This window comes from Trematomus bernacchii, unplaced genomic scaffold (assembly GCF_902827165.1).
Source record: "Trematomus bernacchii unplaced genomic scaffold, fTreBer1.1, whole genome shotgun sequence".
NCBI classification, from domain to species: Eukaryota; Metazoa; Chordata; class Actinopteri; order Perciformes; family Nototheniidae; genus Trematomus; species Trematomus bernacchii.
This window is the reverse complement of record NW_022987889.1, coordinates 48,358-73,181: the sequence shown is the minus strand read 5'-3', so window position 1 is coordinate 73,181 and position 24,824 is coordinate 48,358. Positions and strand designations below refer to the sequence as shown.

Below are 24,824 nucleotides of genomic sequence, written 5' to 3'. Positions count from 1 at the left end.
GTAGAGTAGAGAATGAATGAATGGTTTCTGCAAAATACACAGAAATAGAAATAAGGTTCAAATTACAATAACTAACCAGACGATGGTTATTAATAATAAGCAACAGCAATACTAATTGTTGCTAAAACACATTAGACACGTTGCAAACACACGGCTAATAAAAGCTAAGTTAGCATCTCATCCACACACTATCAGAGCTTAACTTAGCTAACTAGCTAGCATTAGCTCAATTCCTGAACAACATAGAAACTAAAAACGGGACATCAAGACTCATTAACACACTGACTGAGCAGGACACTATGCATACAATCTTATAACATTACCAACACTAAAGATCTGCATATATGCTCACATTCTTCACGAACGCATTCTCTCTGTGACGATGGTAATTATGCATGTGACGATGCCAATAATGTCCTGAACGCACATGTGTAACCAGCTCGAAGACCCGTAGCTGAACTACTTTAGCTGTCCCTAAATGTGCCTGACTAAAACACGAACGATATAATGCAGATCAAGGAGAACAAGGGGAATTTACAAGACATAGACTAACTGTGGTTACATTACTTAACTAGCTCATCGTCGTCACCAGTCAGAAAATGTCCGTTAGCCGTGGGGCTAGTTTTCGCTATGTTAAACTTCATTGACTTATGCTAAAATGTTAGCGATCTAAAGGTCCGCTATTTTTGGCTGTTTTGGGTCGACTTCAGTTGACTGTAAAATCGAAAATCTTCGAAATTGAATGTTCACAAAGCTGCGGACCGGTTATACACTCATACACGAGGGAACTAACATAGCTAATTTAACTAACGTTAGCTAATGTAGCTGGTGTAGTGCCGAGAGACGGGACATACGGATTAAGCAACTAGACTACTTATAGTGTACATGCAGAATTATTTCAATTTAAAATAGTTTTAAATGCTCACACACATACCTGACTCTGGTGCTGTATTTTCCTCTCGTTTCTTTTTAATTTTCCGTTTCGAAGCACCTGATGAATGCTTTCTCTTTGACACTCAGCGACAGAATCAACAGACAGAGGCAGCAACGCAGATTTGAATCTGCCAATCAGATCAATCTATTGCTGGAGAGAGGGGGGGGCTCCCCGAAATCAGCCGGAAGTGGCGCATTCGAATACTGTTTGGGCTGTTCACAACTGTAAAGGAAAGTAAAACTATACTTACCTTCAAAACCTCTCTTAAAGAGCACCTTCGGGGGAAAGCATTGCAAAACTGGCCCCGGTAATGGTACAAATCTCAACCTGTCGTACAATGGACAGCTTCCCCCCCCCATCTATGTATATACTCGCATTTTAGACTCTGTTACTAACTGTATATCTGTAGACTTGGTATGTCTTAAATGTCCGGTTAGGATGTATTAGAACGAAATCTAAAATGAAAATTGTAAATAAGCCATCTGTATGTAAAAAACCACCTGTATGTAAATTGTAAATAAGCCATCTGTATGTCAAATATGTCTTATATGTCTTAAATGATATGATGAATTGGAAATGGGGGACCCTGATGTAAACAAGACGAAAGTCTTTCTCTGGTCTGCATCCCCTTAACAATTGTATGTTTTGAGCTGTACTGTACTGTACCCAATATACAAGCTGTTAATAAACTTTTCAATCAATCAATCAATCTGTCTGCCGTGGATGGGCTGCGTTCCACTCCAAATAGCCGGTCGGCCGTAATATATGCATAGATATATATGCGTGCATATATTCATATATATATGCGTGCATATATGCATATATATATATTTATATATATATATTTATATATATATATATATATATATATATATGAATATATATATGCGTGCATATATGTGTGTGTCTATATATATTTATAAACTGTATATTATTTTCCATCATTCAATGGACAATTTGTACTTTTTTTATATGTAGGCTACCATCAAACATATGTTCATATATAAAGTGGGTAACTATACAAAACGAAGTGAGATAACTGTTTATGAATATCTGTTCAATTTTATGTAAACTCATGAAAGATAAATGAGTGTTTCAATAAAACTATTACATATAAATGTATAGTGCAGTTTTTGTTTTCATTGCAATATATTTTTTTTATATGTATCAATATATAGCCATACATGGTCCATGCATATATTGCAATATATTTAAAAATATAAGGACTACTTTCCCATATATGGAAATGTATGATCCAATATATTGTATTATATTTACCAATATATTACAATATATTTTTGTTTCATAAGGGGCTGCTGGTGGGACTGCTGCATTGTGGGAAACTCAGGGTCACACAGAAATAACTCATGTAAAAAGATTAGAGAGAGTTTGGTCATCAAGATAATGAACACCACGAGCCGAGGACATTATCACTTTGTTCTTAGTCTCTTCTTTTGCTCAGGTTGTGTGTGAGGTGTGTAACGTCTCTGTGTCACATGATGGTACGAGCAGCAGCTGCTAGACTTTCTCACACTCAAGACAAAGTTAAAAACCACTGAGGTACTGACTGACGCATGCATTTATTCTAAAAGGCGAGCTGAGGATATGTTGATCTGAGTTTTATTTTAGACTCCAGTTACTTTCAGCTTCTCAGACACAACCCACAGAACATATTTGTATTTAAATGTATGAGAATATGTAGAAGAGGCTTTCAAGAAGCTTTGTAGAAACAGCAAAACATTCACAGTTTCATGGCGTAACTTGAACGTATATATAACAGAATTCTTTGGGTTGAACATGATAATTCCTGCAAGCATGGTAGCATTGTCGCTGTTAGCATTTTAGCATGCCAAATGTAGCATTATAGCTCAAAGGACAGCTGTGCAGCCTCACTGAGCTGCTAACATAACTGTAGAAACTGTAGACATGTGTTAAAAAGCAACAACAGACTTATCTTTACTGTTTATTTAATAAAAATACCAGGGTTGCCAACTCTCACGCATCTGGCGTGTGACACACGCTTTCACTCTCAACCTCACGCTCTCACGCTGCCCAAACTATTCTCACGCCAAAAACAAGAATACCGAAGACTATAAACGGTTTTGAAAACTTTTGTCACGTAGTGATCGTCTTCTCAATAGAACATCTTTGATAATGTCTTCTGGCCAATCAGAATCACGATAACGGCGTGGTGTTGTTGCAGGAAGTCCCGACGGAGAATACTTTTGCGGTAGTACATCTCTATACATCGATACAACATTACGTGTTAATAGAAATCAACACGTAATGAAATAAGACCCCACGGTTTGATGATTGATAGGTGTGTGGGCTGTCTTTCATTTTGACACACAGAACAATGGGGGCTATCCACCCTTATCCACAATGTAAAGTAATTCACACAGCCTCTTCCCTCTTCTCTCTGTGAGGAGCAGCAGGTTCAGCTTTCAGAACAAAGTCACAAAAAACTAAAATGGCATTAATTTTTTTAAATATGTCGTGTAGTAATAGATTTATTTATTTTTCGTCTCAAGAGAGTACCAGAATGTGTATTTGATGTTAGTATTTAAAAAAATCTCCTGGGGGAGAATCCCCCCAGACCCCCCTGCAGGGGTTGGGTCTTCAGCATGTCAACTCTTTCACCTGTGGGGAAATTGCAGGATTGGCTCCAGGTCGACCTTTTTATTTACTACAAGATAAATGTGCCTTTTTATTTCATACAGTTCAATTTGGATTGAGACAGGGAAATAATCTAAACCTCACGCGTGGCGTTTCACTGTCGGGGGGAGCGTGTATGTAATTTTATTGCAAATACTGACTTGAGCCCCACCACTGTATGGGTTAGCCCTACCATAGATTACCCAACAAAAATACTCTGGAGCCGCAACTGCCGACTCGTATTGCGCATGCGCAGATCTAAGATCCAGTAGAAATGATAAAAAAGTAAAAGTCTGCTGCTTATTGTTCTACTTGGCCAAAATAGAGTCAAAGAGTATATGAGAGTGAGAGTGTGTTAATTAATATATTTGGCAGTTTGGAGTAAGTCTGTAGATGTGTGTGTGTTTCATGTATAGAAGGCCTCTCACGATCATTAATTTTGTTGGATACATTTTCCTGGAAATTATTGCGATAAACGATAATATTGTCGGCACCGTTGTATGACCATTTTAGACCACTGACATAATGATAATATATAATAATAATTCAAGTACATCCTTTCAAACTGCTAGTCACATTCTCATGTAAATGGCAATTTATCGAGGTCAGAAAAGTTATCGAGTTCATTTTTATTTATCGTACGATAAGTCAATTAATTGCTTATCGCGACAGGCACACAATAAAACAGTGGAAACAAACATGTTTGACTTTCATTAGTGAATGAAACTGTGTGCCCTTTATAATCTGTGTCCATTATTGTGTATTTGTATATATTGTATATATATCCTATATATATGCTAAGGTCTCGCTGCTGACACGATAGCAGTCATTTCGTGCGCATATGTGTAATTAAACCGAATTAAACCCATGATATCAAAATCTCACTCCAGCCAGGTACCCAAAGTTGGCAACCCTGAAATACTCAATTATATATATTTTTTGTAAATTGTAAGTAGCACCCCATGTGACATGTATTACAAACATATACAGAAGTTGGTATTTCCCAAAGTGAATATTATCAAAGCGGGACATCAGCTTCTGAACCTATCAATACAAAACACAATTTCAAACATTTCCATATCTGAGATTTCTAAATTATAATTTTTTAACGAAAAGAGTAGATTTTCAGTAAAATATAAAAGCAGTGGCCATCAATCAGAGGAAGATCTGTTTACCACAAAACATGTTTTAAATTGTTGAATATCAGAATAATAAAAGTGTGTCTGTAAATGGTTGATCTCCTCGTCTTCACTGAGCGTCACAGCAACCTGTGTTTGGGCAGGAAGTCATGCTGTTCCTGTTTATGATGTTTATAATGGGAACTTTCTCTCATGACTCATCTCATCTCAGATTGAGGTACTTCCTGAAACTCCTGCTTTATGTGTTTTTGAAATTGAGAGTTAATTTGAAACTTCTAATAAAACTGGAGTAAGATCAACAGAGCAGAACAGAGGAGGTTCATTATTCTGTTTAAGTGGATGTCATACAGAGTTCATATTGCATCCTTCCAGTGTTGCTGTAGAGGGTGAACTTCAGTCTGTCTCCAGAGCTCCAGGGCTTCAGGTCGCTCCACACCAGCTCAGTGTTAGGACGATTGAGATCTTCACCTTGAGCCCACATCTGTAAAATACAAAATCACAGAATTACAAGCAGAATCATTGAATCATGAAATAATTAAAATAATAATGCATTTTTTATATTCTTATGTTTTAATATATAATTCAGTGCTGAATGAAAAACATTTGAAAAGGAAAAATGCAACATAAAGTGAGAAAACTAGAAAGACTCACAGTGACATCTCTTCCAGCCTCAAGTTTGAAAGATTGATCAAATCTGTACATGATGGGATCATTGTTGTTAACCTGCAGATGTAACACCCAGTCTCTCATCTGTTTGTACTGCAGGAGGTTACATAAGGAGAGGGAGAGAGAGAGAGAGACAGAGAGACTGACATTTATGATGATATTTGAACCCACTGTGTTTGTAGATGACATGAAAACAAGAGAAACTGGATTCTAGGCATCTAGTTATTTTTGTCACGATCTGTCTGTGTTGTGTTTTGTCTTGTCTTTTTCTGTCTTTGGTTTCCTGTTTTATTTTGAAAAGAGTTCACCCCCTGTCTTGCCTGTTGCTTTCTGTCTGTTTTCCCTCCTACCTGATTATTCTGATTGTGTTCACCTGTTGCCCTTGTGTTTCTGCCTCCCTTACCCCAGCTGTGTCTTGTCTTGTGATTACCCCTCTCTGTATTTAGTCTTGTCTTCCCCTGTGTGCCTGGTCGGTTCATTGTTGGTTTTTCCTGTCTCCCTCCATGTTGGTCACGGTTAGTCTTTCAGTAAATGTTTTTTCCTTGTGCTTTCGTTTTGTTTCAAGTCATGTCATGTCATCAGCTTTTGTAAAAAAGCTCGTTTTTGTTTATAGACCTGTTACCTCTTTTTGTAGTCTGCAGTTGGGTCCTACCTTTTCCACGCTACCTAACACATTTTGATGGTTTGAACAGCTCATTTGAGATATGGATAAGTTACAATATTCACACTCATAAAGCACTCATGCAGAGTTTATCCACACAAACAACATTACCTTAGTGGATTTGTTTCTGAGCCAGATATATTTGCACCGTCGGTCGACATCGATATTAAATCCTGAGTCTGAGGTCTGATTCTCCGAGCGGACGCCCTCCTGCTGCTCCTCATATCCAACAGCTTGCGCCTGAGGGTCAGACAATACACACAAATACTCAATCCCTGTGTGTGTGTGTGTGTGTGTGTGTGTGTGTGTGTGTGTGTGAAACACTTACCTTGCTCTCCACCTCTTCCTTCAGATCCTTCAGTTCTCTCTCAGCTTCCTCTCTTCCTCTCTTCTCCTCCTGGAGCTTCTTCTCAAACTGAGATGTAAAGAGAGATAAAGACATTTGAACTTGATTTGAAGGAACATAACATCCTGGTCTGGATTCAAACTAGTTCCTGGTCTGCATCATATTTTCTCTCAAAGGAACAATAAATACTTTTCTTCCTCACAGTTGACCTCGAGTCCAGTTTCAGTCGTTCAATGTCTTGCATAGAAATAAAAAGATATTTGTGTGAAAAGATGAACCTCCTTGTTTTGGTCCATCAGCTCCTTCAGATGTTTCCTAGCTTCCTCTTCCCTCTTCTGCTCAGTGAGGAGTTGATCGTTTAACTGGAAGGAGGAGACATTATATTTATTTAACATAACACATAACCATATCACACAAAGTTTAAATCACAGGAGGAAATGTAATATATTACACCAACTAACATCAACACTGTGTGTGTGTGTGTGTGTGTGTGTGTGTGTGTGTGTGTGTGTGTGTGTGTGTGTGTGTGTGTGTGTGTGTGTGTGTGTGTGTGTGTGTGTGTGTGTGTGTGTGTGTGTGTGTGTGTGTGTGTGTACCTCTGTCTTCACTCTGCTGTTCTCTGTTCTCTGGATCTCCAGTTGACTCTGTGTCTCCTTCAGCTCTTCCTCAAACCTCAATAGGTTAGCTAGTTGTTGGTCTGCTTCCTGACAAACACACAGATGTTGATTTTAACAGTTTCATAAAGTAAAAATAATCATAATTCTAACAGAAGTGTTTTGACCATAAACTTCCCTGTAGGACATCAAAGATGACATATTTCATATTCAGTTAAATTAGAGCTTGTACTCATGTCTTTATTCCATCACCTTAATCAACAGCTCATTTAAGTTATACTTTTATATACTTTATACTTTGAAGTCAGAAGAAAAGAATGATCACAGTCGATTAAATCGAGAGTGGCTTCAATTCAATTTTACAATCTTTCAATACTTTGACTCTTTGAGAGATGATGCTATGTGTGGTTATACGTTTTAATACATCTATGATATTTAAAGCAGTTATTATGAGATTTAAACTTGTAACGAACAGATACAGTAGGTGGAAGATGAACCTTTTTTCTCTCTGTCATCTCCTTCTTCATCTCCTCCTTCTTCTCCTCCTTCATCTCCTCCTTCAGCTCCTCCTCCCTCCTCTTCATCTCCTCCTTCATCTCCTCCTTCATCTCCTCCTCCCTCCTCTTCATCTCCTCCTTCAGCTCCTCCTCCCTCCTCTTCATCTCCTCCTCCCTCCTCTTCATCTCCTCCTTCATCTCCTCCTCCCTCCTCCTCTTCTCCATCTCCTCTTCCCTCCTCCTCCTCTCCTCTCCTCCTCTCTGTAGATCAGCCTGTAGTCTCTCCACCTGAGAGGAGACACAGACAGAAGAAGAGAGACCTCCAGATGAACTCTTTATAGCTGGACGTCCAGATGATCAGAGTCAAAGGTGTGTCTGTGTTAGTGAGTCAGCAGAGTGAAGAAAGAGCAGTGAAACCAGGTTTAGATGCATGTTGTTACTTTATCTGAGAAAGGAGGGGAAAGGATTTGATCTAGGACACGAGTAGCTTCCCTGGATATCATACGCTGTCTTTGAATGACTTTGATTGGAGATATCAAACACAAACCTCTCTGGACTCATTCTGCAGCTTCTCCTTCAGGATGGAAACTTCTTCCTCAGCTTCCTCCCTCCTCTTCTTCCTCTTCTCCTCCTGAGACTTGTTTCTGGATAATATCTTCAGTTTAAACTAAAAGACGAGACAGGAGAGATGAAATATCACATTTGACCAAATGCCTCTCAGTAAGTTCATATTCACACGTTTCCTCCCAGCTCTTCTGCAGCCAGAGATTATAAAGGAAGCTTTATGTAGGTCAGGAAACCAGAAGAGAGTATTGATCGTATTGATCTGAACCCACTTACCCGTGAAGAGGAGGAAGAACTGGCTTCAGCAGCTGGGCTTCTTTCCAGCTGGAGAAGTGGAGAGATGAAGACAGACGTGTTCATGTGTTTTTACATGTTATTATCTCAACAACTAAAACTCTCATTTCACATCATTAGTTCCACTGGAAGCTCTGTGGAGAAGTGTCTCTATGATTGGGTCCATGTGTTTGTACAGACTCCTCTCATTGGACATCACATGACAGAGGAGAAGACTGTAAACATGGAGGTAACCAAACCTGGATCTATGGTTATAAACTCATAAAATCTGCTTTGCACATGTTTTTTAATGAAGTGCACATATCTGTGAAACTTCAAGGATAGAAACAATGAGGATTTGAAACAACAACTTCAGCAACAGGATTTCTGATTGAACTCTCAAGTGACCCAGGATGCTCAACACATTTACAAGTTGAAGTGGCTCCTTTGAACTAGAATCAGACTATAGATCTTCATATACAGCATGGTTCATGCAGGAAGTCTAACCTCCATGATGATGGACTCCATCAGGGTCTGCAGGCTGGTCTCCATCCTCTGAACCTCCTCCTGCAGCTGCTGGACTTCAGCTTCCTTCACTTCACACTGAGAGGAGAGAGAGAGACATGTTTTATCATTAACCTTTGTTCGTATGTATATCAGGACTAAAGTGACTCATCAGCATCATCTGTTAGAAACTAAACTAATGTCTAGTTTACACTGCAGGACTTCACCCTGATTTCTGATTAAAAGAGTTAGTCATGGAGTCATGCAAGGTTTTATACTAGGAGCTTTTCTATTAAACATATTAATGCTTCCAAATAAAAAGGAAACACTCCAGAAGTTTCATTTGTATCCAGATGATACTCAATGACCTAAACTTCCAGCATGCCTTGAGGACATGAACTCTTGGATGACCATCAACTTTTTGATGTTAGTCATGAACATTTATTATACTCTGCCCCAAACACCTCCAGAATCTAAATACATCGTTTACCGTTATAATCATGCACCAATCCATATAACTGTATAAACTCTACATACAGAGAAGATCAACTGAAATCTATACTTTTAGTAACATATTCAAACAGTAACCTCTGTGATGTTGGTGTCTGTTTCCTTCTGTCTGCTCTCCAGCTTCTTCTTCAGTGTCTCCACTTCCTGTTCAGCTTCAGCCTTCTTCTTCTTCTGTTCTTTTTCTTTCATAGTCTGGATTTTTTTGAGAAAAGTGACTCAACATACTGTTCAGTCTTTAAAGTGTTGCACAGTTTTATGTGTTAAAGAATCCAGTCTGATTATCTCTTTACAATCTATTAGTGATGCACATTGATATTGAGATAACTGACTCGCTTCCTGTTGGAGGATCAATTCAATAGCCCACTGCGCCACAGCCGTAATGCACTAACATCATGTCCACTTACCGAATCAAGTTTGGACACTTCCTTTATGGTCTTCTGAATTCTCCCCAGCTGGTAGAGAAAGTACATGTAGAGACACATGAGTACTACATCACAGCATGTGATCATTATAGATTCTCATACAGTTAGGTGGATCTATTATGCTCAATGTTACTGAATGGAAGAACATGTATTGAAGTAAACATAGTGTACTACAATTCATTTTGTAAGCCTAACACCTAAGTGTGCATGCTGTGTCACTGCTCCTGCTGACTTGTTTTGGGGTTTTCCTCAAATGCTTTTCTGTTTTACAATAAATGCAGAATATTTAAGATGAAGACGTGAACCTCTCTGTTCTTGTTCAGCAGATCTCCCTTCAGGCTCTGCAGCTGGTTCTGGTTCCTCTGTTTCTCTGCATGGAGATCCTGCAGCTCAGACTCTTTAGATTCAACCTGAAAGAACAGCAGGGAGATTAAGATCATTTATTCACAGTCTAAAAGTAGGACTGTCTGGATGTGGTCTCCACTTGGACCTGCACTGCAGGTTTGACCTTGTCTACACTAAGGACGACATTGAAAGTGACTTCAAACAGGAATCAATGTGTTTCATTATTGAAGTGGAGATGAACCTCTTTCTTCTTGTTCTGCAGCTGCTCTTTCAGAGTCTGGACTTCCTTCTCAGCTTCCTCTCTCCTCCTCTGCTCCTCTTTCAGAGTCTGGACTTCCTTCTCAGCTTCCTCTCTCCTCCTCTGCTCCTCTTTCAGAGTCTGGACTTCCTTCTCAGCTTCCTCTCTCCTCCTCTGCTCCTCAAGCAGCTGCTGCTCAGATTGATTTTTCTATGAGAGGAACAGTCACGTTTCTTTAGTGATTATTTCTTAAGGTGCCACACAATGACACATGTTTTCATGCATTTCTACATCCTGTATCTTGATGTGAAAGTCTTCTGTGCTTCTTGATAAGACTTTACTTTTCATGTTGTTGTTTCTCTACTGACTTGTTTGCTCTGATTGTCTACGTTTCCCTTCAAAGCCTCCATCTGCACAGCGTCAGGTTTCATCAGCTGTCCTCTTTCTCCTTCATTGAGAAACTGATCTTCATCCGAACTCTTTCTCTTTGTCTCTGTGTGAAATGAAACGTGTGTTAAGATGTGTTGAAAGAGAATTAGAGGAACTTTAGGAAGGGATCGAAGCACATCAAACTTTTCAGTCTAAATGTAGCCGAACAGTTGGGTGATTGGTCAACGGCTTAGAGATGTCCCGCCCCTAGTGCTAGCCAATAGAAGCGCAAGTGTTACATAGTGATGTCACCATGCTCAAAACAAAGGAGTCCAATGGAGGCGTTTCAGGCGGGGGGGGGGAGTTTGTGGGAGATATTGTAGCCTTTGCAGACCATTAACATGCACACAAACCTACATAACATACAGCACTCAGCATAATAGGGTCCCTTTAATTAACCAAACTGAGTCAAATCACCAGACTGTTAGTGACTTACTGAATATGTGTTCTCTCCACAAAAAGAAGAAAGAAACTGCCAGCAGTAACAGAATGCAAACAGCCAAACTGACGGCCATACCAATGACGGAAGAAGAACTGGACTGGAGCTTAAAGAAATCATCTGAAATGATAAAACACAGGACATCACAGCATTTATGTAAAACTTGGTCTCTGATATGTAAACTAAAACATGTTAAATGATGAACATGATGTCTACCTGGAAAATGGATTTGCGTCTGTATGGTATGCATGTTGGTGTTGTGGTGCTGGACTCTGCAGGTGAAGCTGTTGCTGGGTCTCTTCTCCACAGTCACTCTGCTGCTGACAGTATAGAGGTCATCAGGACCTCTGACTGTCTCTGGAGGTCCAGCAGAGAGGAGCTTTCCCTCAGCGTCCAGCCACAACACCTCAGGCTCCGGATACCAGCCTGCAGACTCACACTGCAGCACCACTCCTCCACTCTGACCGTCCAGCCCTGATAACGTTACGACTGGTGGGAGAGCAGCAGCTGATACTAGTAAAGAAGAACAGAGTGTAAGAATACTTGAGAATTATTACAGAAATCCTAACCAAAGAGTGCTGGAACAATCTCCTCATTGACTTCAGGACAGCAGAGAGTCTCTGTCCTCTCAGACACTGAAAACCCACCTGTTTTCACGGCACCTTAGTCCATACAATCCAGAACACACAAAGAAGGTGTAGTTCTCTAAATGGTTTAGCTTATTTAAGGCTAATGCATTTGCAGGTAGAATTTAGGCAAACACTGTTAGTTAAGAGTTTATGCAGATGATACCCAATTACATCTATCAATCAAGGTGGATGAAACCATTTGATTAACTTAACCTGAGCATGCCTTTAAGGACACTTGGAATACCAGCTACTATTGGACACAAAACTGAAGTTATTAAACTCTGCCCTAAACACCTTTTCTAATCATATACCTTTCTAGATCCATGTTTTGATTAGTATATTGTTTCCTGCTATCAAACACCAAAGAAACAACCAATGCAACTGCAGGAATTTTGCAGGATTGCACCTATTGTAAGTTGGATAAAAGGATTTGCTTTGGACTACAACTAAAGTTACAATCGGTGGAATAGCAGCACCTGATGCTGTGCTAAAGGAAGCAATGGAAGTTAAAGCTCATATTTGCATCCCAAAAATGATCAGAATGAAGTAAATACACTAAAAGGTTTCTCATAAGACAAATCTTGAGTTCTTAACCTTTAAGAGCATTTGCTTTCTGTGTTTAAACTACGTTCAACCCATTATTAAAAGTTACCCTAACCCTAACCCTAAGAAATATTATTTATCCTGAAATTGAATTGTTTCCCAGTTTTATGGCTTTTTGCTCTGACAATAAAACATGTTTTGTAAAAAGCGGTGACTTATACCATTTCCAAACAACCAACTACAATCTGATACTCTCACCTTTGAGCTCTAGACTAGAGTATTACATTATCAGAGTCTTTTGGAACACAGAGATCTAAATACAGTCCTTTCCTAGAGATAAAAGGCACATGCACCCTGAACACATTCATTGTGAACTTACCACAAACCAGTTGAACAAATGCTTGCCGGCCCAGTTCTGGAATGAAACATCTGTATTTCCCCTGATCGGAGAGTTGTACGTTGGAGAGTTTCAGAGAAATGTTTCCGTTCTTCAGCTCATCGGTGAACATTGATGTTCTTCCCTTGAATAATTTGTGTTTTTTATCCACCATCTCATGACCAGAACGCATCACATGGACGAATCTGGGGTCCATGTCGGGCCTCGTCCACTCCAACGTCAAATTGCCAACATTTATCGCCGGCACCAGATAACACGGCAAAATGATGTCACCGCCAATGTTTGCTACTATTGGCTGAGATGAGCCAATCAGCTGAGACTGACCTGCGAAGATAAAGGAAGTACATTTTAATCTCTTCCAATTTAAACATGTTTGAAATAAACAAAAGACCAAGTAATTATACTAGAATTAAGACATATTTGGATCTTCTTTAATAACATGCGTGATAGTGGAAAGTATAGATGGACATAAATGATGGTAGCTCGAGTGTTCGCTACATAGTATTTACTTATTAGTGACATATCTTTGGCGTCTTTTGGAAAATAAAACCATAACGACCAATATATTGGAATTCAAGGTTCCTGAAAGACTTTTGAACCTCTTGGCTCTGTATTTAGGATTTAGAAAGTCTTGGCAGTAGACAGTAGACTAATCAGAGAGGATTTAACAGAGAGTGGTAATGGGCTCATTGTGGCTGTTCCCTCTGCAGCACAAGGCTCTTAGTCCATGCAGTGTCGAGGGATCTTTAGTTAATTATCACTCCTCAATGTTCTGTGTGAGTGATTAGGACAGAACCTACAAGCTAAACTCAAACTATATTCTGCTGTTAATGTACATTTAAATGCGAGTTTATGCCAACATAAACTTCCTCCTTCCGCTATAACATGTAGTTTTAAAGCTTGTATTTGTGTGTGAATTACCTCTACAGTGGTGTGTCAGGAGAAGAAGGAAAACCAAAGCACTGAGAGCTCTGAGAGGAGTTGTAAGGGGCTTTCCGTCAGTGTGGAGAAGCATCATGGAGAGCTGGAGATGAACAGAGAACAGATAACAGTGTGAACTTCCAGGTGAAAACATATCTTAAATCGTTTTTTATGTAAAACATTAAAAAAGGCTTGTCAGAAAGAAATCTAATAGTCATTTAAATATAAAGTGAAATTCACATTTGGACTTTACTTGTACTGGAAGCTCCAATAAAGGGAAAGTAAAACTTTGCTGCCATCTTCTGTGCTTTACTTATAATTACACACATTCAATGTTTCCTCATATTATGTCCTCTGTATCAAACACACCCTACTTAAGAGAGAACAGCTTCACTTTACCGTCATTTTCACTTCTGTGTTGACAAGTATTCAATAAATATGAACAAAGAGTCATGTTGTGTCTGTCTTTGCGGCGTTCAGAAAAAATCACAGTTTACTTTCACTTTAGTATCTTAAGACTTCAATAGTGTTTTAAAGCTGCCATTATTGTTTAGATATTTTACAATAATCTAAATAAAGACTCTCTGTACACAATTACCAGTTTATTCAATTGTATTGATCTGTACATATGGGAAGATTGAACAATTAAACAAACGTTTCATATATATATGACTATATAACTATAACCAATGTACAGTTGAAACACAGGCTGAGAGAGGCCAAAACTCAAAATGCAGACCCACTTTTTAAAATAAAATGTTAGACGAAGACCACATACCTGTTGAGTGTCGCGCGTCTCTTTCTCTTTGTCTCCTGACTGTCGTACAATCTGTAAATCACAGGCTCATGCAGTGTATCATGTGAACCAAGTAACGCCTAATTCATTTCATTATCATTTTTCTCAGTGTGCACATGTCTCTGTAACAGCAAGAGAAATGTTTTGCAAAAACTGTGTAATATATTCAAGTACAGTTCAAATGTATCCACCCTGTTGTTATCAGAGTTTCACCTTGAATGTCTCTGTTAATCAATTATAAACTTTGGACTCACTCAGGTTATACATTAATACGTTCTAATACAATTGTGGCAACTGTTGAATAGGTAATCTTCATTAAACAAGATTACAGTCCTTATCTTTTACTGCAGGGGGCGGGACTTCTCAGTTTTATAACATCTGTCAGACTTTATTTTATTGTGTGTGTTTGATTGGTAGAGAGACCTGGGAGTTAAATAGATTGACCGGCAGGTCTCCCTTGTAAAAGAGATCGTTGATCTCAATGGGATTTTTTACCTGGATAAATAAAGGCTACAAATTGAGGTTAAGAGAGATTACAAATAAAGATGCAGAGGAACACACACACACACACACACACACACACACACACACACACACACACACACACACACACACACACACACACACACACACACACACACACACACACACACACACACACACACACACACACACAGCCTGAACAGTCTGTGAAACAGCACAACTACCAACTATCATGGTGCACGACTACAGCTCCTGAGGGTGGAGTTCTATAGGAGGTTTCCTAAAGTACATTCAACATCTGAAACCTGGTTTTACTTTAAATATCAGCCTCTACCGACAAGAACAATTTTTCCAGCTGCTTCAGGCTTTGAAAATATTCTTCTGTGTTGTTTTTCAAGGTTGTTGTCAACCAAGACGTCGCCTTGAACATTTAAAAAAACTGAACAGTGCTAAAATCAATAATCAAATGCATAATGAAATTAGTATTAGAAATATCAAAGTTGTTTTGAAGAATTTCCCTTGAACACTGTTGCAAGTAGTTATGACAACTCACAAGACAGTGAGCGGGCATGACACAACCCACTCACCTCACCTAACCCTGAAACTGCTGTGTGCCCCTTCGGGGGTGCACACCGGGAGTTTTTTAGGCTGCTTTTAACTATAATCACCTGAAACCTTTTTATCCCCCCTCTTCTTTTACGCTACTTTTATTCTGACCTCTTTTTTATCTCTCCTTATATTGTTCTTAGTATTTCTTTCCTCTCACTCTTTCTTTTATATTTTATATATTCATTTTGTATACGTTTTTACCTATAACCCTTCTGTTATATATTGTTTTCACCACAGAGTGTCCCATTGCCGCCATTGTTTTTACGCCACCTGGGCCCTCCTCCTGTGCCTCCCGCCGGGCGTACACACTCTCCGCCCTGTGGTTGCAGGAATCAGCTGGGATTCCCTTCCACAGATTCTCTGACTCCGCAGCATCATGAGTATAGCACTAACAGATACACAGCACTGACTCAAGCCCCTAGAGGGGGGAGGCAGCAGAGTTGTAAAAGTAACCCTCCCGCTGCTCTCCCCCTAGGGGCTAACACCCATCCAACACAGCGACACACACCACAACTCCACCTACAAACAAAGAGATACTTCAGATTATGACAGGCCATTCATCACGCAGAAATCCTCAATAACACACTCAGCAAAGGCACCTTTCCACAGGGAATGATGACCAAAGTCAACCGGCTAACAGCTTTCATCAAACCCTCTTCACCTAATGACAATACATTTCATAAAGTCAAACTCAACACAGACACTTGGATGCACAACATGATAATACTACAAACACAGTACGACCAAGTCATTGCTGTGGAGTTGGAGAACTGCCCCCTATTCCACCAGGAAGCTGCTGACAAAGCTGTCCAATGGGGGCGGGTCAGGTACGGACGGAGACTCACCCTCTCCTCCCTTTCAACCTTGAGGGACCTCATTACCAGGGGCCCCTCAACGGAGGGGGGGTCTCCACCGGCCAGGCTCTCCTCCCTGGACTTCCCTCCTCTACCCCAACCATCAGGCAGCCTTCCTAACCCTTACCACCACTCTCCTCACCTGCCTCTCCTCCCTACTCCGACCTCCCCCCTCCTTCCTACTCCCCTTCCTTTACCTACCATCCCACTGCTTCACTCTCCTAACCCTAACCTCCCTCCTTCCTCTCGTCTCCTGTCTCCCCCTTGCCTAACCCTAAACCACCCCTTCCCCTCTCTTCCCTTCCTACCTCTCCTTTCCCCTCCTCTCCTCCCATTGCACTATCCACTCCCTCAAGCCTCTGTACGTCCGTGGGGAGGGATGAGGCGGGGGGGCCCGGAGAAGTGACTCGGACCCCACTACCTCAGCGTAACCCCAGACGGCGAGTACAGGTAGAGATCCATCCACTCTCCCAGAGGGTGCTTGACCATTTGGGGAGAACCCGGGCCGGATCCTTGGCCTGCCCCTCCGTTTCCCCTCCCTCCTCACCCCCTCTTCCCTCTCCTCCCTCCTCACCCACTCCCCAGCCTCCCGACAACCTCTCAGAGCAGACACGGCTTTTCAGCAATGTCGCTCTGCCATGCAGTAACACCATTTCATCCCTTTCACCCTCAGATCCACCACACCACCAGCAGAGGGAGCCAGAGTTGTTTGTCGCAGAGCCCTGTGAAGCCACCAAGAGCATTGAGGTGGATGTTAACTCTACATCAATGATAATAAAGGGCTCTATGGAAGTCAGAATGACCTCAAGCCCAACATCTGAGGCATCCACCTCTCAACCTACCAGGGTCTCTGCGCCAGCACCTGGTTCCCCGGAGCTCAAACAACCACACAGACACCCCAGACTTCCCCGGAAACTACAGGCATGGTCGTTGGTGACACGGAAGAAGACCATCATCCTAGGTGACTCCAACCTCTCCCGCATCCCCAGTTTCTCACACCCAAACCTGGAGATTGATAGTTTCACAGCCATTCTCAACAAACTCTCCCCCTGCCATAACACTACACAGGTCATCATTTCAATAGGACTCAATAACGGACTTTCGGAGACTTCACTAACGACTTCTACCAAACAACTGCAGGCAACGTGGAAGCAAACCACCACCACCTTCCCCAATGCCACCATATACATCCCCATCATCAACTTTTCAGACCAACTTAACCCTCAACAGCAGACTCTACTGACAGCTATCACGACACCAAAGCCCTGAAATATAACTTCATACCGGAAATGAACCCACTTCTCTTTAGAGTCAATAACGAAGATATACACTGGACCACCCAGACGGCTGAGATGTTGCCCAGGTACTGGAAGGAAATATTATTAAAACATTAGGTAACAGCCAACACATAGTCATTTAACCAGCAGACAAGGGGGGCCAAATAGTCATAAAGGACAGGGACAATTATACATACTAGAAGCACATAGACAATTACATAACAACACATATTACAGACCACTGACACACTCACTACAATCAGAAACACAAACACTAGTTAGGAACATTACAGAAACACTATACAGAAACAAATCCATCAACAAAATACAAACTAAATATCTGGATGGTCCGGAGGAGCCCAGGCCCCGCCTCTTCTACCTGCTCCTCAAGATCCACAAGCCTGTGGAGACTTGGATGGTCCCCTCTGTGGTTCCTGTCGGCCGCCCCATCGTCAGTGACTGCCGGTCTGAAACCTACAACATCACAGAATACATAGATCACTTCATGAATCCCCTCTCCAAACTCCACCCCAGCTACATCCAGGACACCTATCATTTTGTAAATAAAATAAAAAACCTCCCCATTCCCAGTCACACCCTTCTATTTTCTTTAGATGTAGACTCATTATACAACAACATAGAAACTCCACTTGGCCTCTCTGCCCTTCAACACACCTTCAATAAATACCCCAACCCAGCCAGACCCGACAGTCACATCATCCAGTTACTCCACCTCACCCTCACCCGGAATGATTTTGTATTTCACAGTAACCATTACCTACAACTGTGCGGCTGTGCTATGGGCCGTAAGTAAGCTCCGGCATATGCTGATATTTACCTGGCCCATAGGGAGGAAACGGCCTTCATCAAACTCACCCTCAAACCCCTCCTTTATGCAACAACTTCAATCAATCAATCTCAACGACTTCAATTGACATCTCAACAGTGCTAATTAACAAATATATGAAACATGTGCCTGTGCCTATCCCCTGTCACCGATAGAACTGAAGGACCTAAAGGAAGAGGTGGAGAGCAAGGCTCAAACACACACACACACATACCATGTATACATCACTTCAGGGGACATTACATTGACTTACATTCATTTCCTGGAGACTTATCCTAACCTTAACCATAACCAACACATGCCTAACCCTAACCCTTACCCTTACCCTAACCCTTACCCTAGCCCTAACCAAGTCTTCACCCTAAAATTAATGATTCCCCTTATGGGGACCACCATTTTGTCCCCATAAGGGAAGCCAGTCCCCACACGTGACTGTGTAAACAGATGTAGGTTCCCACAAGGATAGTAATGCTAGGCCACACACACACACACACACACACACACACACACACACACACACACACACACACACACACACACACACACACACACACACACAGTGGTCTTCAATGGCATTAAAACGATAAAAACGCTGCTGAAGTTAATCCATAGGTTAATCCAATGTGTCTGTGTCACTTTGAAATGATTTCTGATAATCCATAAGCATTAAAACACACACACACACACACACACCGACATCGTGACCACGAATATATCCGTCTCATAGACACTTCCACTGAATTATTATTTTTTATTTTTATTTTTATTTTTAATAAACAAGGTAAATATTATATAATTGGTATCAGTAAAATGTATAATCTACAATAAAATCTCGTTTAAAATTGTGTTACGATGTCTAAAGTTACTGATAAGTCACATGTTTCCTGCCTGGCCTCTCCCGTGTATCATTACCCTCTCTCGTGTGGGCGCTATGCACAGCGCCCAGACGAGAGGGCAGCAAGTGCAGCAGAAGCCAACTGTTGCTATCTTTAAACTATGCCGCCGAAACATAATTTCAGTCAATCAGCGTCGTCAAATCTGATGGTCACAGGGCTCCTACGTCAGTGCCCGGTGCAGTCTGTGAGTTGTTTGGACTCGTATCCAAGGAGACAAAACAGGAAGCTGTCCTACACTCTGGAAGCTACCATTAGCAGCTAATGAAAACTCAGTTTTTGACATAAAAATGGAATTATGGATCATCAATCATTTTTCAAAGTGACAGACACATTGGATTAACCTATGGATTAACCTTCAGCTGCGTTTTTCTCGTTTTTGATCAGAATTGTTATTCTGCAAAAGGTGAGCATATCTCCGTGTTTTGCTACCTAAAGCTACGTCGTGTGATGTCTGTATTTGCTTCCCCTGTCGCGAGTTCTGATCGCTCAGTGATGATACTTATATTTCTAGAATCTGTGGAATCTCAGCTTGTTAGCATAAGCTTGTTTGTGCATATCCGATAAGTATATAGATTGATTTATACCTAGAGTGCGTTAGCATTTTTCCGCTCAGGGCTCATTTAGACGCTTCTTGTGAGACTTGTGTTTTGTTTCGGTAAACATGGTTCATATCATCAGTTAGCTGCGTTTCCTCTGAGTAGGACACATGAATAGTTTATTACATTTTAAGAAGCCCTGAGACACAGTTTCGTGAGAAAAAAAACGGGGGGAAAAAGCCCCTTAACAGGTTAAATGGGAATTAAATCAGTTTTGAGTGTTCCCAAAGCCCGGTGTTCTGCAGTTTGTGTGGGCCTACTGTACTGTTGCACAGTTTATGCTGTAGAAACTATGTCCAGGACAAGGTGTTTGGAAGTTTTGGAAGATTCATAGCTAACCACACTGAAGATTATGGAGGTATTGATCAGTCTTCTCATATTTTTAAGCCTCAAATTGTCCTTCCCCCCCCCCCTCTAACATCACCAGAAGTCATAATTTAGGGGGTCTTTTCTCAAAAAAAATTAACGGGGGAGCATCCCCCCGGACCCCCCTAGTATTGTTTGGTCACCATTTCCACAGCCCCACCTAAAATATTTTCCACCAGCCACCACTGGACCTCTGTATAAGTACTTTAAGTGTGAACAAAATCTAAATGTACTTTTCTCTCTCTTGTTTTCATGTCATCCATTAACATACGCCCAATATTGTTGCAAGATTTTCCCTCTATATTAAAACATTCCAAGTGTAAAAACAAATAGTAATTTATTCCGTCTGATGAGTGTGAACTTGTATTTTACAGATCTGGGTACACATGTGTGAACTCAGTTATCCTCCCACTGACCTGGTGTGGAAGCCCTGGAGCTCTGGAGACATGCTGTGGTTCACCCTCTACAGCGACAAGGGTGTGATACATCATCGAATCTGTATAAAATCCACTGAAAGACAATAACTAACCCCTTCTTTTCTGCTCATATTATTTTCCTTTAGCTGATCTTACACTGCTTTTATTAAAAGTTGCAAATAAACTCCTGCTCATCATCTACATAGCAACAAATGTAGATTTGCGTCTTTTGATGCTCTTGTCCGCTGCCTCGTGAAAAAGATGTGTAACGTCTGAGCAGATTTATCACCAACAGGAAAGAGTCATAAGAGAAGTTATCACATTACACACATTATAAACAATATACATCAGGAACAGCAGGACAGTAGTGATGCTCAATGAAACATTTTACTTTTATTATTCTGGAATATTCAACCATTCAAAACACATTTTTCTTAAAATGTGGTGAACATATCTTTATTTTATATATTGTTATAAAAATATACTTTTCTTCAGTCAAAACATTCTTATGAAAGGCGAGAATATGGAAATTAAAAAAATAAAAGGTTTTGAGTTTACTGGATTTGAAATGTATATACGATCATTACAGATCTTATGAATCGTGTATTGTTGTCATTGTGTACGTTAAAACTATAATACAGCACTATATGTTCTGCTATGAAGATATAATGAATTTTAAATTGTATTTTAAATTGAAAAGTTCAGATGCTGATTTACAGTTTTGATATTTCTTTTGGAAATACCAACTTCCAAATATGTTTCTGTATATATGTCCCGTCAGTTAAATTAACTATATATTAAAAATACCATTTTGTATTTGTAAATTGATTTGTGAGTTGTTGACCCTTTCAGCAACCCAATATAACCATAAACGTTTTGCTGTTTCTACAAAGCCTCTTCCACCTACATTTACTGTACATACAAATATGTTCTGTGGGTTGTGTCTGAGAAGCTGAAAGTATCTGGAGTCTAAAATAAAACTCAGAACAACAAACCCTCAGCTCGCCTTCTAAAATAAATGCATGTGTCAGTCAGTACCTCTGTGGTTTTTAACTTTGTCTTGAGTGTGAGAAAGTCTAACAGCTGCTGCTCGTACCATCATGTGACACAGAGAAGTTACACACCTCACACTCAACCTGAGCAAAAGAAGAGATCCAACGCTGAAGAAAGTGATAATGTCCTCGGCTCGTGGTGTTCATTATCTTGATGACCAAACTCTAACCTTTTTACATTAGTTATTTCTGTGTGACCCTGAGTTTCCCACAATGCAGCAGTCCCACCAGCAGCAGCAGCAGAGCGACCATCACTATGGTGAACACAGTCCTTAAGACGAGGAGGACGTGAAGGGAGTGATCCGAGGAGGGAACAGCTGCAAACACAACACAACGTGAATATATATATATAATCCAGAAACTCCACATATATTCCCCAAATGTTAGATATAATGCATTATCTCACCTCTGACAGTCAGCCAGCTCTCTGGTGATTCTCCACCTTCAGAGATGCTGCACTTGTAGAGTCCTTCATCAGATTTAGAAACCTTGTGGATGGTCATGTTCTCTGTAGAGCTGGTCCTGATGAGGCGGCCATCTTTATAGAAGTCAGCTGACAGGATGGAGGAAGTGGTCGTCTTGTTTCTGCAGCTCAGAGTCACAGATTCTCCCTCCATCACAGGAAGCACAGGACTCTCCAGGATCACAGAGCCACCTGAACAACATCGGGATCAAACATTCAGTTTGAGTTTTGTAGAAGAAGTTATTTACAATATCTTTTTTTTATTTAGACGAAGGCATTGTGAAGATACTGTGATGTAAAGTCAGGTTGCAACATGTTACAGAATGATTGAAAATATCAGAAATAAACTGAACACATAGATGAATAAATCAGAAATTAAATAGTTGTGTATTGCAGTGTATCGTCTGCATAGAGGTTCATAATATGACACTTTTTTGGATATCGTTGCAGCATTGAACGTTGAGTGTGTTATTTATATAATATTTGTAGACAATATTAAAATGACATCAGAGACAGAAGAAAACCACAATTTGGTTTAGATTTGAAACAACTTGAAACATATCTGTTATAGTAGGCTATAGTAGGCTATACTTAATGACTACGCTCAGCTTTGTGCACGCTGTTTGCTTTCATTGCATTTTCTTCATGAATTCTGTTCTTTCTTAACAATATTAAGATATACAAATATTTCGTGCTTAAAAAGTATATGTTTATTATATAGTATATAGTATAACCTTAGCATCATTGCACTTTTTATGTTCTTCTAACAAACATTGTATAGAATCAGGTTTATTGCTAAGTTGTTTTCCACATACAGGGAACTTGTCTTTGTGTTGAATATTTCATAAATACACACAGAAAGAGAGTGTTGCTGAGTTAATGTCAACATACCGGTGATAATGACGTCCACATAGACGCTTTTCTTCCCTCCAGCCTCACACCAGTAATCTCCACTGTCCTCTTTATAAGGAGATTTAATGGTGCATTTATTCTCATTCAATGAGCCCCATTTTGAGCCATCACAAGTTTCCTTTCCTGCTTTGCTCCACCGTAAAATGTTCACATCAGTCAAACCATCGAAGCCCACACATCTTAAAGAGACAGGATCGTATTCAAAGACTTGAAGTCTGGATGGTTCGATCCAAACATCTGTATCTGACACAGAAAAATAAATGTGTTGTTGAGATTAACATATAGCACTTTAAATAAAGGTATGACCTTTATTTTTGTTTTGTTGCATTTTTTTTCTGCTTTCTTTTTGGTAAACAAGCTTCTTACCAGCTTTCTGTTCACAGAGCTGCAGAAACACCGTCATCCCTGCAGAGACAAAAGAGCCAAACATCACATAGATTTCTTATATTAGATTTTATTACCTTGACTTTATTGTTTAAATGTATCTTTGATACATAATACTTTTAAAACAACTCACCATTAAAACAAAATGCACAAAAGAGAATAGTGCAAATGGCCATGCAGCAGCAATAAGTAATATCATCTATATGTGCTCTTCTTTATTATACATATATTTAAATATTTAATAATAAACATAAAATAAATACAAGTTATTTTATAAGAGATCTCACCTAGAAGATCCTCTGCATTAAAATAACGTCTTGTCATGAATTAAAACATTTGAATAATCTTAAAATGTTAATCATTTGTATATATTCATATGGAGGTAGATTTGTCTCAATATCATGTGTTTGGACAGATCAACAACCCGTGTGTAAATGTACAAAAACATCCACAAATTCCCAAAAGGATTTGTAAAATCACAAAAATATGAATGGAAAATGTGTAAAGAATTTATAAAATGCACGTCAAGCAGCAATTACTTTTCAGATTGCATCTAAAAATGCTTGAAACCCCGTCATCGTCCCAAAATGGCAGTGACATGCGTAGACTTTTTTTTACATTTACACACGGGTTAGTGATCTGTTCACACAAATAATATTGACACAAATCTACCTCCATATGTTCCTTTAGCTAATATGATCTAGTAACATCTTTTATATGAAAAACATCAGATAAGGACTCAGTACTCACACAGTGTGATGCAGAGCGCTGTGGCCTCCATGGCGTCTGGCTGCTGACTGAGTGAACCTCACACTGAAATGTAAAAAGAAGAAGAGGGGTGGTCTCTTCCTGTGTGGCTCACTAATGAAACGCCTTGTAGCTCAGACGCGTGTCATGGAAGGAAATACGTGTCAGTGGTGGGGTTAATATTAGAGGCTGAGGCCAAAAACTCACACGTGAGAAAGACAACTTTACGTCTTGATGTTTAAAACAGACAAACAAAAAGCAAAATGACATGACGGAAAAATACATTTTAAATACACAACTACTGACACAGAATTAAACATTGTTATGATGCGTTCTTTCAAATATGGAGTACCACAAGGCTCAATTATTGCCACATCTTTATTGGCAAATTCCCCCGAGA

General features: G+C 40.0%; 3 protein-coding genes across 3 annotated transcripts; all 3 read right to left on the bottom strand.

Annotated features, from left to right (window-relative positions):
* Nucleotides 1-4,438: 4,438 nt before the first annotated feature.
* On the bottom strand, nucleotides 4,439-7,615 carry LOC117469871 (vicilin-like seed storage protein At2g18540). The gene is made up of 7 exons (XM_034114330.1): nucleotides 7,513-7,615; nucleotides 6,998-7,105; nucleotides 6,680-6,763; nucleotides 6,384-6,470; nucleotides 6,167-6,295; nucleotides 5,380-5,487; nucleotides 4,439-5,209 (listed from the first exon to the last, which is right to left on the bottom strand). The coding sequence occupies exons 1-7, from the start codon at nucleotides 7,609-7,611 to the stop codon at nucleotides 5,060-5,062; spliced, it is 765 nt and encodes a 254-aa protein (XP_033970221.1). The 5' UTR covers nucleotides 7,612-7,615; the 3' UTR covers nucleotides 4,439-5,059.
* Nucleotides 7,616-8,280: 665 nt separating this feature from the next.
* Nucleotides 8,281-14,662, bottom strand: LOC117469884 (butyrophilin subfamily 2 member A1-like). Its single transcript, XM_034114349.1, has 12 exons — nucleotides 14,505-14,662; nucleotides 13,727-13,829; nucleotides 12,788-13,129; nucleotides 11,453-11,749; nucleotides 11,234-11,356; nucleotides 10,737-10,861; nucleotides 10,372-10,578; nucleotides 10,091-10,195; nucleotides 9,768-9,815; nucleotides 9,442-9,555; nucleotides 8,857-8,952; nucleotides 8,281-8,400 (listed from the first exon to the last, which is right to left on the bottom strand). The coding sequence occupies exons 2-12, from the start codon at nucleotides 13,821-13,823 to the stop codon at nucleotides 8,281-8,283; spliced, it is 1,674 nt and encodes a 557-aa protein (XP_033970240.1). The 5' UTR covers nucleotides 13,824-13,829; nucleotides 14,505-14,662.
* A 6,644-nt stretch (nucleotides 14,663-21,306) lies between these two features.
* LOC117469872 (low affinity immunoglobulin gamma Fc region receptor II-like) lies at nucleotides 21,307-24,479 on the bottom strand. The gene is made up of 5 exons (XM_034114331.1): nucleotides 24,428-24,479; nucleotides 23,660-23,698; nucleotides 23,273-23,536; nucleotides 22,325-22,573; nucleotides 21,307-22,235 (listed from the first exon to the last, which is right to left on the bottom strand). Exons 1-5 carry the CDS (start codon nucleotides 24,456-24,458, stop codon nucleotides 22,102-22,104), a joined length of 717 nt encoding a protein of 238 aa, XP_033970222.1. The 5' UTR covers nucleotides 24,459-24,479; the 3' UTR covers nucleotides 21,307-22,101.
* Between the last annotated feature and the right edge of the window lie 345 nt (nucleotides 24,480-24,824).